At 38.1% G+C, this 15,611-nt stretch overlaps 1 protein-coding gene across 3 annotated transcripts in view; it reads left to right on the top strand.

Moving 5' to 3' along the window:
* Positions 1-15,611, top strand: part of Noa36 (zinc finger protein 330 homolog Noa36) — a 301,471-nt gene that overhangs the window by 270,612 nt on the left and 15,248 nt on the right. For all 3 annotated transcript variants that reach the window (XM_090382073.1, XM_090382072.1, XM_090382074.1), the window contains one exon: positions 11,583-11,700. In XM_090382073.1, coding sequence (XP_090238199.1) covers positions 11,583-11,700 — 118 coding nt within the window. The remainder of the gene's footprint in view (positions 1-11,582; positions 11,701-15,611) is intronic.

Here is a 15,611-nt window from a genome sequence, read left to right as displayed (position 1 = left end):
AATTTTTTTCAGCCTGGTCTGTACTTGTTAACAGGAGAGACTGCTTCTACAGGGATGGGATACACTTAAATAGAAAGGGTGCAAGAATGTTTGCTGATGCTATCGAGGCAGTGTTAGATGGGTCGGAAAACTGCTAGATTGGGGGGATACAAGGACTAATAGATTAACAGTAGCCACTAGCAGTGCAAGAATCACTTTCACCTCTGCCAGTGGCTACTGTTAATAGATTAACAGTAGCCACTGGCAGAGGTGAAAGTGATTCTTGCACTGCTTCTATTGGAATGAGCCGCAGCCTGGAAAATAAGATGCAGGATATTTCAGAGACTGCTGGGAATCATTGGGGTACAAGTAAACACATGGGCTGTGTTAGGGTAGCTAAGAAAAAGAACAGGTGCATGTATACTTGCGTGTACACCAATGCTAGGAGTTTAGTAAATAAATTTGATGAATTTGAGGTATTGCTCAAAACATCAAAGGCAGATATTGTGGGGATTTCAGAGACGTGGTGTCACACAGATATAAGGAATGCAGAACTGGAATTTGGGTAGTACAATGTCTACAGAAAGGATAGACAGGATAGGAAGGGAGGAGGGGTTATGCTATTAGTTAAAAAACACATAAAATCCAAGGAAGTGAAGCCAGTCGACATCGCTGGACAGTGCAGTGTCGAGTCAGTTTGGTGTGACATAAGCATTGGGAGATCAAAATTGAGAGTAGGAGTGTGCTATAGGCCTAATGACTCTGATGAGTATAATAAGAAACTGTTCGGAGAAATAGAGTGGGCCAGTAAATCAGAGAGTCTTATAATGGGGGATTTTAATTTCCCAGATATTGACTGGAATTTGGGGGCTGGTCACTCACACAGTAGCAAGGCTTTTGTGGATTTATTGGATGATTGTTTTCTACATCAGCATGTTTGGGAGGCAACTAGAGGGAGTAATACTCTTGATTTGATTATCAGTAGTGATTCTTCATGCATTAAGAATCTGCAGATAAATGAACCACTAGGTGGCAGTGATCACAGTGTTCTGAAGTGGGAGTTACTCAAAGAGGTAACTACCATTAGGGGTAAAGGGAAGGGGTATTGCTTTCGTAAAGGCGACTACAATGGACTGAGACAGTATTTAAATTCTATACAGTGGGATCAACTGATGATATTGCCAACAGCAAATTCAAAATGGGAAGCATTCAAAGAACTTATCTTGGAAGCTACTAGGCTTTACATACCAACTAAGAAATATTGTTCAAGGTTTAGGTCTAAATGGATGTCAGATGAACTAATGAGGCATATGGCAGAGAAGAAAAATGCATGGGATACATACAAATTAACACGTGACACAGACGCCTATGATAGATACAAGTTGATCTGTAACCAAGTTACAAAGGAGGTTAGGCAGGCGAAGGCAGATTACGAGAGATCCTTGGCAAGGGATGCGAAGAAAAACAGCAAAGAGTTCTTTACTTATGTAAACTCTAGAAGGAAGGGGATGAATCAGATTGGTCCACTTGATATCGATGGGTCAACTGTTGATGACCCTGCTCAGGTAGCTAACAAACTAAATGAATATTTTGCATCGACATTCACACATGAGGAGTTATTCAGCGAGGGGAATGCCAGAGGTGTATTCAACTCTAGCAGTAAGCTAGAGAATCTTGTAATAACTGAGAGCAAAGTGGAGGAGAAATTGTTGAAGATAAACACAAAAAAGGCACCTGGGGTGGATGGGATCTATCCAGTTATATTAAAGGAGGCAGCAAAGGAAGTAAGCAAACCCTTAGCCATAATTATGAGAGCTTCCTTGGATTCAGGGGAGGTACCCATGGACTGGAGATGTGCAAATGTGACCCCAATTCACAAAGGAGGATCAAAGGCTGACACAAGTAATTATAGACCTGTGAGTTTAACTTCTGTTCCCGGAAAATTAATGGAGGCACTGGTTAAAGAAGCACTGCAGGATCATCTAGACAAGACTTCAGTTATAGCTAGGACACAGCATGGTTTTGTTAAGGGGAAGTCTTGCCTGACCAATTTGATTGGATACTATGATGTAGTCACAAAAGAACTGGATGCAGGGAATAACTTTGATATTATATACTTGGATCTTAGAAAGGCTTTTGATACTGTTGCACATGGAAGACTGCTGCACAAATTGGAGCAGTGTGGCATTGGATGCAAATTGCTGCTATGGATAAAGGGGTGGTTGAGGGGGAGAAGACAGAGAGTGGTAATCAATGGACACTGCTCATCGTGGACTAATGTTATTAGTGGAGTCCCTGAGGGTTCAGTATTGGGTCCTTTATTGTTTTCTGTATTTATAAATGATATTGATGATGGTATATCAGGCTTAATGTCCAAGTTTGCAGACGATACGAAGGTTGGCAGGATTGTCAAGGACACTACTGACACTATGCTGCTGCAACAGGATTTGGAAAGGTTGAGCAGATGGGCTTCGAGGTGGCAAATGAAGTTTAACATTGACAAATGTAAAGTACTACATATGGGAAACAGCAACCCCAGAGCAACGTATCAACTCTGTGGTACTACACTGACAGTGGTAGAGAATGAAAGGGACCTGGGGGTGGTTGTGCAGGAGATATGAAGTTCTCTGACAGTGCAGACGGGCTGCAAGAGTAGCTCATGGTGTATTGTCAATGATATATAGGAATTTTTCTCGCAGGGATAAGGAGGTGATTATTCCCTTGTATAAGGCAATGGTCAGGCCACACCTAGAGTACTGTATACAGGCCTGGAGGCCTCATTTCAAGAAGGATGTAGAGCTGCTGGAACGAGTACAGAGAAGGGCAAGAAGATTGGTGAATGGGACAAAGGGGTGCTCTTACGAAGAAAGGCTTAAGTTTTGCGAATTACAGTGTCTGGAAACTAGGCACCAGCGAGGTGATCTGATAGAGGTGTACAAAGCCTTGAATGGTTTGAGCATGCTCAATGCTGATGGGATTCTTCCTCTTGCTCAGAATAATCACCTGAGAGGGCATAAATTCAAATTGAGGAAAGACAGATGTAGGATAGATGTGCGGAAATTTGCCTTTAGCCAGCGGGTGGTTGGTAGGTGGAACAGACTTCCATCCCTTGTCGTGGAAGTTGATAGCCTAAATAAGTTTAAGGCTCAGCTGGACAGGTATTTCGAACGAACGGAGGGGTGAAGTGGAAGTGGTTATTTTTTATTTATTTATGTTACTTTTTTTTTTTTTTTTTTTTTGGCTGATGCTGCATAAGCTTGCTTTCTTACATCAAATGCCTCTGCTAATGCTAATACTAAAATATAAACTAAATATATAGTAAAATTTATTTATATACCAAAACTTAATTATTGTTAGTATTATCCTGAATCCTTGACTGTCTGGCTGTGATTGCATATGAGGTATGAGGTATATTGAGGGTCTAGCGGCTCCTGGGATTTCTCCCATCTCCGCGAATGTTCTATGTATCGGTGACAGTACCCTGTCAAAGCCAGAGATTTAGAAGTGTGTGGGTCATGAGTAGTGTTATATGTTGTGCCCATTGTTTATCCGGCTTATTGGCCGCCAGGCCCCTAATGGGACCAGACGTTGTCCATACCTCGCCACGTGGAGGCTAGCCGGGTGTTACCATTGAGTCAATTGTACTCTGGCAGGTCCTGCCACTTACTTTCCTGGGATTTTAGTGGCTAGGACCTAAAATAAAATTGGAACGACCGCGGTTGATTTTAAATCACTTACATTAAAGCACTAATATGGGGTTTGACGCTGAAAGCCTGTTTCTGAAGTGCCTAAAAGGTTTGGGCGAAATTTTTTGGTGTATTTAAATTTGGACGTGTAGGGCTATACGCTGTGCAAGAAAAAGTGCTGGGAGGGGAGAATGAAGGCTGGTGGGTGAAATAGGAAGAAGAGGGTTGATAGGGTAGGTGACCCCCAATTTTTCAGTGAGGCATGCCCATGCCCCACCAGAGGGAAGAAATGGTGTGGCAGGGAAGAGAGGCGACAGCAAGCCGTCACCTCCCTCCCCTGCCGGGTGTGGGAGTAAAAGAATTGCACTGCACAAGAGAGTGCAGAGCATAGAGCCAATATGGCTCCGTTGAGGCAGCAACTTGGAGTTTCTCTATCTTCGTTGGTCTTCTCTGTCATTGGTAGCCATATTTTTCCTCAGCTAATGAACACTGGTCAGGTCCATTGTTGGTCTGTTAGCTATGGCTGTGGTTCTCTTCATCATGGGAAGATCCGCAGCTCCATGGGGTTATTCTTGCGATCGCTGGTTTTAGATGATTAGTAGTAAGCAGGTTCCTGGGCGAGGTTCTCCTTGAGTCCTCTCCACGCATATTCTGTGTGTTTTTTTTTTTTTTTTTTTTTTTTTTTACCTTCTGTAGATGGCTATCAATGTTTTACGCCTACCAAATAGTTTTTGGGCATATTCCTTTAGCTCCCTGTATTCCTCAAGTGAGTCCAATAGATGTGATTCCAAGTTCTTGGGGAGGTAGTGTATTGCAGTGATCAGTCTGCACCTGAGGTCCTCATAATGGGTGCAATCATACATAATGTGCTCCCAGCACTCAAGCTCCCCACAGGCACATCTCGGATCCACCTCAATCCCCAGCGCTGCCAGCTTGGCTGTAAAGGCCCCGTGACCAGTCAATAAATAGGTGGCTGTGATTGCATATTAGGTATTAGGTACTCAAGCTCCCACAGGCACATCTCGGATCCACCTCAATCCCCAGCGCTGCCAGCTTGGCTGTAAAGGCCCCGTGACCAGTCAATAAATAGGTGGCTGTGATTGCATATTAGGTATTAGGTATTAGGTATGTTCGGGGTCTGACGGCACCTGGGATTTCTCCCATCTCCGCGTATGTTCTCTGTATCGGACAAGCAGAGATTTAAAAGTGTGTGGGATATGTACTGTGTAGTTTGTTGTGCCCATTGTTCGTCCGGCCTGTTAGCCGCCGGGCCCCTAGTGAGACCCGACGTTACCAATACCTGCCACAGGGAGGCCGGCCGGGTGTTACCAATATTTGTACTCTGGCTGGTCTTGCCACTTACTTTCCTGGGATTTTAGTGGCTAGGACCAAAAAAAAAAAAAAAAAAAATCGAGGTTGATATTAGTGATACAAGTTAGTATTAATATTGCGCGACGTGGGGCTGTGCGGTGAAAGTGAGTTTTAAAAACCAAATAGGTTCGGGCAAGAATTTTGATGTTCTCTTTTGATTTTGACATGTAGGGCTAAACGCTGTGATTGCATAGTGGAACAGCATCAGTATATTTTCTTGTTGCAATAAAAACGATCTCTCTTTCCGCATGAGTATCAGTAGGCTATCAGTCAGGGTGGCCATATTTTGAAAATTGGTAAGCGGGACAACTTGAAATGAAATATGTAGTATGGCATTTTTTTCCTTCAAAAAGTAAAGGTGAAATATAAAATTACAATTAAATATACATTTTTTTTATCAATCAATCAATCATAGTATTTATTTGTTATATGATTGTTGTTAATATGTATTTGTCCTGTATAAACTACATTATTTATAACAGTTATTTTAAAATAATGAGGAAGACTACTTTATATATTTTTCTTTATATTTCACTAGTTTTTGAATTCTGAACGGGGACATTTTATAGTTTTCTTCCACCATAAGTTCGGCTTCTAAATTTTCTAATGAAAGACGGTTTCTCTCTTTCCGCCAAGTAGTTTTCATTAAGCTGAAAACTTTCTGATGAAGCATTTGAATGTGTAATGCTTAATATGGACCTTACAATTTGAGACAAATTTACCTCCAAAAATTTTGAGAAAAATTGCACCCATTTTTTACGAATGCATTTTCTTTTCTTCATTACTCAGTGACGAACAAAATGCCTTTAGACTTAAAATTTCTTCAAAAAGCAAATCTAAGTTAACATTTTTGATGTTGAATATTTCTACTAATTCTCAAATTGCATTAAATGTCGGTGGATTAGATGATGTTAAATGCTGTAGTTTTTTTAATTTATTGTCATTAAAATCAAACCACTTTTCTAGATATGTAATAGCTTTTTGATTTGAAACATTTAATTTTAATCACTTAATTTCTTGATCGTTGTCACATATTCTTAATTCATTTTCAACTAATGTACCATAAAACTCGTCATTTTGTCTTTCCTACAAGAATGTTCTTAAATTTTTAATAATATCATAAACATCAACAATTGTTGCATCCTCGCTTTGTAATTTCAACAATGCCTTTTGAAAAATGGCTCCAACAATCAAATTCCAAATTCAATAATGCAAGAGACAAGTCGTCTTCAAAAATTTTATAATAAACGAACAGTCAAGTCTTGACTCATAAATATGACTTTACTGGTAGAAAATTTGAAATCAATCTCTCAACTGATGGTAAAAGTGACATCCATCAAATTGGTGTATGACCTAATACAGGGGTCGGCAACCTTTTTGAGTACAGAGCCATTTTTGATCTAATTAAAAAAGAGAGAATCTGAAGAGCTGCACCTTCAACTCAAGCTGGGGGAGTGGGGTGGGGAGTTTTTTTAAAAAATAGAATAGAGTGGGAAGGTGTTTTATTAAAAAAAATATTTTTTTAAATATTATTTATTAATAATATTTCTAATTAATGTGACTTTTGCTGCTGAACTTCTTGAGCGAGTCCCTCAACATCAAAGATGTATGCCATAATTTTCATATTTAAGCATGCTGAGAGACTCGCGTTGTTGAAAATAACGCGATGGTTTCTTGATTTATTTTTAATATAGTTCATGTTCGAAAATATTTGCCCACAGAAATTCATCAAACCAAAAACTGAGAGAAATCCAAACACAAAGATTTTCAAATTTCTATACGTGTCCGGTAAGCTACACCACGCATCAAACACAATTTGGTCTTGTTTTTTCAACTCGTCTATTGGCATCCATTTATGTAGAATTGCAAGGGCAGCCTTTTGCCTCTCCAAATCCTCAATTTCAGTTTTAAGGCATTTTAGTCTTGCACTCCACATGTCCTTGATCTTTAAGTCCTCTAACTCCATTTCAAAATTTGCTTCATGTGGGCTAAAAGTTAGAGCTGCAGTTACATGCTCAAAGAGCCGCAGGTTGTGACCCCTGACCTAATAGTTCCATCCACTCCATTTCGGCCAATTCAAAAAACGATTTTAATTCTGCACTTCTTTTTGTAGAAGATAAACTCATTATAAATTTTAATAACAATTGTTTCAATATCTATATTCAAGGTAGTAGCAGCTTTTTTTTATGATGTTGTGTAAAATATGAACATTACATCCTATTAGTATAATATCAGTGTTAGATTTTTGTAATTCTGCGAAATCACTTTGATTTTTACCAAAATTTACTAGTCCATTATCTGCACAAAAAGATGTAATATTTTAAAAGAGAATGGACCTGTGGCACTGGTTTCAATGGTTTAGAAGAAGAAAATACAGTAGAGCCAGTGGAAGCAGCAACTAAAATAAATTTAATAAATTTTTAATACAACGAAGAAGCTTTCAGGGTAATGAACCACTTCCTCAGCAAGAAAGGTACGTACATTTTTTTTTTTTTTTTTTTTTTTTTTTTTTTTTTATGAAAACCCCAAACATGAGAGGTATTAGAACCTATAGTACTTAGTACCGTGCTTGGGTTGGAGGTTGAGAAGACGAAAGAAGATATTCGTTGACATTAGACTTGAACTTCTGTAGACTCTAATTTTCAGGAAATACGTGTGAATGAAAGTTGTTCCAGAAACCGGCAGTTGAATGAATAAACGAGGAAGATGAAAAGTTGGTTCTGTGAGTTTGAAGTTGGACAGTAAACAAATGTTGTTTGGTTGTAGCACATGTTCGGACTGTCTTGAAAGAGAGAGCGGGAATTATAGAAGCCAATTCAGAAGAACAGTGCCCATGGAAGTATCTGTTGAAAAGGCATGCAGCAGAAACAGTACATCTATGAGACAGCGAGTGGAGAGACTCTGTTAGAGAGGAGTCATTAATTAACCTAACTGCCCTCTTCTGAATGGAATCTAGAAGACTGAGAGAGATTTTTTGGGGCACCAGCCCAGATGTGAGAACAATATTCCATGGTAGGGCGGATTTGCATTTTGTACAGAGTGAACAGCTGTTTAGAAGAAAAGTAACGCCGAGAGCAAAAGAGAAAACCAAGTTTTTTAGATGCAGAGGAAGCAATATTTGTAACGTGCTTGTGCCAAGAGAGATTACAAGTCAGCATAATCCCCAAAAGAGATATATCATTTTGCATAGAAATCGGAGTGTCACCAAAGATAAGCATAGGTGCAAAAGAATCCTTTTTGCAAGATATACAACAAGACTGAGTTTTAAAAGGATTGAAATCAACTAAGTTGTCTTTGCCCCACTGGAGAATTACCTGGAGATCGGCATTTAAGGAATTGGTAGCGGATATTCGAGAAGTTGAAGCTGATTGAGCAGGACAAGGTTTCTCAAAATGGAAAGTGGAATGCAATGTGCTATCATCGGCAAAACTATGGATAGAATTTCCAGTCGATACAAGAAGTTCAATAAAATGCAAAAGAAAAAGAGTGGGGGAAATGAACTGAACCTTGGGAAACACCAGCATTAGTGGAGAAGTTAGAAGACAGAGAGCCATCTACCATCACCCTGTGTTAGTGATCAGAGAGGAAAACTGGATAACCAATTACAAAAAACAGTTGGCAAACCATAAGATGGAAGCTTGTTTAGGAGACCTTTATGCCAAACATGATCAAAAGCCTTTGAGATGTCAAGAGCAACTGCTTGTGTTTCACGGAACGTTTCCATTGAATTTTTTCCATAAATGGGTAACATAAGCCAGAATATCACCAGTAGATCGACTGGATATATTTAGGGATATACATACAGAAATGCAAACATAACATAAAATGTTAGGAATGGAATTAACTAAACTAAATAGGCTGTGTGTTCTGATGACTGGGGGAGCACGTACATGAATGTGAGAGTGTTCAGTCACTTACTAGGCCAGATCAGGTGATTGTTGTTTTGTGCGTGGCACTCATGGGATTGTTGCCAACATTTGTCGTGCTTTAAAACTACTAACTCCAAAATTGGGTGTAGCCTTGTACCTCTACTGCAATTTAAAACTTTGTGACAACTGGATATATTTAGGAACTCTAACCATAAGCGGTGATAGTAGTGTCGAGGTTGATTGATCACCTCACTATCACCCCCTTGCAACAGTGGCACAATACCTACTGCTTATATTTCGTATTACCCAAACACCTCAGACCAGATTTCTAAGATCTTATGTGAGTACCGCATGAGTGGCAGCTGCTATGTAGGGGAAAGCTCCAGACGTCTTCAGGACCCCCTTGTGGAATGTGACAGGTCCATCCGCCTGGTTGACTTTGAGAACTCTGCAATCGCAGAGCATTTTTGGTCAATTCAGCATGACCTCAACCCCAGGCTCGATAGTGAGGTAATCGACCAACTTCAACACTACTATCACTGCCTATGGTTAGAGTCCCTAAATATATCCAGCTGTCACAAAGTTTTAAATCGCAGTAGAGGTACAAGGCTACACTCAATTTTGGAGTCAGTAGTTTTGAAGCATGAGAAATGCCGACAACAATCCCATATCCATGCTGCGTAACAACAATCGCCTGATCTGGCTTAGTAAGTGACTTGAATGCTCTTGCGTTCATGTACGTACTCCCCCAGTCATCTGAGCACAGAGCCTATTTAATTTAGTTAATTCTATTCCTAACGTTTTGTGTTGTTTGCATTTCTGTATGTATGTACCTTTCTTGCTGAGGAAGGGGTTCATTACCCTGAAAGCTTCTTTGTCGTATTAAAAATTTATTAAATTTATTTTAATGAAAGTCCAGATGCTTCAATTTTTATTTTCGACGAATTAGCTCTCTTTAGATTTTTCACTTTCAAGAGAATAGAAGCTAAGAAGTGGAGTTTGAACTCCTTGTAATTTATCAAAAGAAAAGTTTTAATATTGCCTTTATTTGGAGCATCGGTCATTATAGAAATTGTTTTTCCCCTTCCAATATTTTTAAAATCATATTTCTTGAGAATGGGCCTAAAACACCAGACACAATTGCTTTTTGTTTTTCCACAACTATACTGACTAGCAATCTTGGAGTCTGGAAACATTCCTCTAAACAAAGTTCCAGCACATACTGTTGAATGATAGCTTTGTGAATGAAAACAAGAATGGTAGCAAAATGTTGTTTCAGCTATTATAATTTGACTTTCAGAGCTACTATTTGGTGCCACAAAGAAATTAGATATTTTTGAAGATTGAGCCAATGCATTTAAATTTGAGATGAGTTTTTGTCATCATGTGTCATTTAATATCATTTTCTCCACCATATTACGTTCTTAGCGTTTTTTCACCAACCTTTCATGGAGTAAAATAAAATTAAAATAAAATAAAACAAAACAAATCTTGATAACTATATTTACAATAACCTGTATTTACAAAATTAATATACGTATTACAATATTAAAAGTATTAAAACACAAGATTAAAATGCATTAAAATATACTAAGTTAAAAGCGATAAAATCCCGTAGCTTTCAAAGGCTCCAGCCTTCTTCTTCAGCAGTACTCTCTATTATTCAGTACACCTTTAAATATCAGGAGTTATTTTCTCCACCATGACTAACAATGAAAATCATATTATTATAAATTGTGCACTTTGCTGAATATTCACCTTGTCCTTCATGTAACCAGCTATATATTTTTGTCCATTCTTCATTAAACTTCACCATTGTTTTTGTTTTTTTTTTTGGAGCTTCTTCTTTATCCATATTTTAAAGATAATATGAATTCAGTATTGTCTAAAAATAGTAGTAAATAGTAATCCAAAAAAACTAAATTGCAAGAACTTTGAAATGGTTTTAAAAATTATAAAATTAAAATCAAAAGTACTTACTTTAAATTAGAAACCAAAAATGTATAAAATTTTATAAAAAATAACCATATCTTAATAAAATCAGAGGTTATCCACTGTACTTTATAATATCTTAAATGATTATTACTGTTTCTTTTATTTAATTTTCAAAATTACTTCACTTTAACAATTCAAAAAAATAAAAATTTATTTGAGAATTATTACTTAAAATAATGTATGGCATAGATAAATTAATATGTTATACATGTAATTTAAAACAACAAAGAGAAAAAAGATTTCTCAATTCTCATTTTTCTCTTGTTATTAGAATTAATTTTTAACACATCCGTTAGATTCCAATAAGATTTAATTAAAAATAAATTAACCAATAAATTAACAGTTTTTTCCCTCTCTTATCGGGACAATCCCAGCCATATTGGGATATTTGGCCACCCTGCTATCAGTATTGGTGGTTTTCATAAACTGATGAGAGCATTTTATTTAGAATATTTCCTTGACTTCAAGTACTGATTGATTTTGAAAAGTGCTACATTTGAATCCTGTTGATTTTGCCTTCTCTGAATTTTTCTCTCCCACAAATAAACTCAACTTATAATGGCAAATTCCTTATTCCTGTCTACCTGCATTACTGTAGTACTAATGTAAATTCCTATTCTTTGATAGTATATGAATAAATTTATGCTTATTTTATGATTTGCTAAAATAGTTAATTTTTTAGACTTGCTATTGTGAAGATCATGTTCGGAGAAAAGGATTTAAATATGAAAGAAATCTGCCTATACCATGTCCAAAATGCAGTTATGAAACACAACAGACAAAAGACCTAAGTGTGTCAAGTAAGTAATTCATCATAGACATACATTAAAATAATTTTTTAATAGTAGCAATTTTTAATCCAAATTCCAGTTGAAAAAAAGTACAACTTTATAAGGGCCAATCAGATGAAAATGAGTCAACCCCTTGAATGCATTAATAGACTTGTCTAGATGCTTACATGCAGGTAAATATATCTTCTTAAAATTGTGTACATTCAAGCAAGAGCGGAGTGGTCTGATTTAATTTCTAAAATCAAAAATCAAACTACACAAGATTAACAAAAGAATTCACTCGATATATGTGGAGACGATTCATAACAGTAGTAAAATGATAGAGCAAATGATCTGCTGAAGAGTGTGGCTATGGAAGATGATGAATGACAAGACCAGCTGCATCATGTCATTACACCTGTGGAAATTATTGAAGTGGACATTTAATCAAAGAACCAATGCACACACTCATTACCCAGTTGGCTGACACTCTGAACATTGGCCATGAATCAGCACATACTGTCCCTCATAGCAAAATTGGCTACGGATGCAAGAATATATCTTGAATTACACACACACACACACACACACACACACACACACACACACACACACACACACACACACACACACACACACACACAGACTGCATGGCCAGTTATTAGAACCAACAATGTGAAACATTGGCACAAAAATGGCAGTCAGACCAACAACAAACTACTGCAAATTAAACGGACACTATAGCCAGGGAAAACCATCCTAAGGTTAAATAGGTAAATAGGAAGGAGTAGTAACTTAGCTAGATTAAGGATCAGTAACACAAACATTGCTCGTTATACTACTTACTTGGAACAGAGGATCCTTCTTATGTCTAGACTCATACTACAATGCAGACAGTCCAGCATATTATGCCGGACTACTCAAAGTTTGCAAGAGAGCGTCACAGTTTTTTCTTACATATGTTAATACTCGTGCATAGGGCTTGACAAATATGGTCACCGTGGTTGCCTTGGCTAAGAAATCTACCAGACAACTAATCTCACTTAACCACACATCTAGCACTATTGATCTTTCATTGCCATCACCACTTCAAACTGGGCAGTTAATGTTTATGGTCATTTAGGTACCTCAGATGGTCCTTGAGGTTGTCACATACAACCTCAAGATATGCCAAATATGCCAGACAAGCTGTACTTGCTACCTGGGAGTCTAAAACACTGATGGAACTGATATTCAGGTGACATTCAAGTCAAGTGGACCCAATTTCGGCTAAGTCTGGACGATCTGTGACAGCCAAATCCTCTGCTTGCACCTTCACGATGGTGGGACTGTTAGAACGCTGGGTATAACCTCCATGCACAGGCACACTGTGGATGACCACTCAGGAATGAACCAATATAAGCAGGGGTCGAGGTGTGGCACCCACACCACATGGAGGAATGCCACCCCTCTGTGTTACCAGGCAATACTAGGTGATAGATGACTCTCATCAACCGCTGCAATACCACCACTTTGCTATTGGAGGTTTCAAGTGGTGGAACCCATGTTTAGTCTCCAGAGCTAAAAACTTCCCCATCTTTTCCATCATGCAGTATGACTGATGACTTTTGAGGTTATGACGAACATCTTGGTGAGATCTAATCTTCCTTACATTTCGAGGGTACAGCTCTAAAATGCTATTTGCAGGCTGCCGCTAGTTAGTATACCGGACCAAACCTATTGGTAACTCTTTAGGAGGCTTCTGGATCAGCGTATAGTGTATAATCTTGCTACCTCTACTCTGCCAGATAGTGACTGGAGGGAGTCTGAGTATTGTGTATGTGGGGAGTGGGCATTGTTGAGGCCACGTTATGTCAATTATTTGGGTATATTCTTAACCATGTGTACGCCATATTCAAAAATTTCATTACATAGCATGTCCCCCCTCACTTTACCTTACTATTAAATACACCATGAATTGTCAAACTAATAGAGTAAGCTTATCTGCGAAAAGATCTAAACCTCCCAAACACTTCCTAGTTCATTTCACAAATATACGTAGTCTCAATTCTAATCTCAGCGACGTCCATTTCCGCTTGCAGTCTGCCAAACCCCATGTACTTTTTCTGATAGAATCTCAGTTGCCCAAATTATTCACTGTATGATTCCTTTCGCCTCAAAGGTGGTACTTGTGCATATGTCCGTTCCGATATTCCCTGTCAGAGACTTGGTAATTTGGAATCTCCTCTTTTCGGTCTTCTCTGACTTAAAATCTCTCTACCTCATTCTGTCAAATTCATCTGTCATCTCTACCCTTCTCCCAACTCCACTAATCACTTGGAGCTCTTTGACTTCCTCTCTTTGCAACTTGACTTTCTCCAGTCCAACTTTCCTAACACTGAGGTAATTTTTTCATTGGTGATTTTAATGTTCACAACTCCAGCTGGCTTCCATTTTCTAGTCACACTGACCCAGCTGGTCGAGATGCTGAAGTTTTAGCAATTACTAATGACCTTGCACAAATTGTTCATTTATCAAAAGAATACAGTCAGTCCTCGTATAACACGTGTTTACACAAAACAAATTCAATCATACACGATTTATAAATAGGGGAACGATATCTTATATAACATGAACCGAATTCGCTTATACACGATTCGCCTTTGTGTTTACAAGAAATGGCAGTCGAACGCAGAATCACCCCAACTGAACGTGACACGATAGGAATGAAGAGAAGATTCTGAAAATGTATGTTTTTTATATCAGTGAAGGGGAAACACATTTCACCATAATAACGTAAAAACCAACACACTTCCAGCTATCAGAATTATCGCAAATGCAATTAGATCGAGTTTACTACCAGTATATAAGAGATTCCACTAGCAGGAATGCAACTGGAAATTGTTTTTATTGTTTTATGGTATGTGAGGTGTTAATAGTGTAACAGAAATGTGAGGTGTTAATAGTGTATACGGTGTTGTTTATTCAGTTGCTACACGCGCGCAGCTTTGTTTATGTGTATCAAGCATGCCTCCTCATTTTGTAATTGTGCTTTATTCCCTAAAAATGAGTAAAATACTTAAAAGGTATGAAAAGGAAGCGTCCTGGTGAAGACACTGCAGATTAAGGAAAAAAAGAAAAGCAATATCAATAAACAGAGGCAGACTGGGTCAAAAATTCTTAACCGGGAAAATTTATAGTGGCCTCATACTATGGTTTATGGCCAAAATCACACCGGCCTCAGGCCCAACGGGGTTTCCCCTGTAAGGCTTATGGACAGGCCGCCTCTGTCGATAGAGAAAAAATATGAAATTGTGAAACGCTTTGAGTGAAATGAAAGACCATGTGATATTGCACGTGCTACAGACCTAAATGAGGCAACGCTGAGAATTACAAAGAATGCAGAGAAAATAAAAACAACTTTCATAGTAGGAACAACTCAAAGTGTAATTAAAATCCATTAGATTAAGACACAAAGAATTGGAAGAGATGGAACGGCTGTTTTATAGAAAATCAAACAAAAAACAAGTTTGCTTACGGTAGAAGCAAAAGCATTAGCAATATTTTATTACGTAATAGTCGTAATAAAATACTTACGATTATTTATTGTGATAATCTTATTATGATTATTATTATATTTTATTACGATTATTTATTTTGTTTGGTAATGTTTTGGTTACAAATGTGTGTTCAATCTTGGGTGGTCGGCACCTGACCCTGTTTTTCCCATAGGGCCTGTTGTTTATATTTTACGATTTTGCATTGCACGAGGGTTTCTAGGAACACAACTATCGTGCTATACAAGGACTGACTGTACTGGACAATCCTAACCACAGCCAACACATTTGATCTTTTTCTCACAAACAACCCTTCTAAGTACATTGTCGAAGTGAGTGGTCCTTTAGGCGCCTCCGTAGCCAAGTGGGCAGGAGCAGCAGTGCGTAGCACACGCTTCTTGATTA

This window comes from Mastigoproctus giganteus, chromosome 9 (genome assembly GCF_048544385.1).
Source record: "Mastigoproctus giganteus isolate SK-2022 chromosome 9, ASM4854438v1, whole genome shotgun sequence".
NCBI lineage: Eukaryota > Metazoa > Arthropoda > Arachnida > Uropygi > Thelyphonidae > Mastigoproctus > Mastigoproctus giganteus.
Note: the sequence above shows the minus strand (reverse complement) of the source record. Positions and strands in the feature narration are given on the sequence as shown.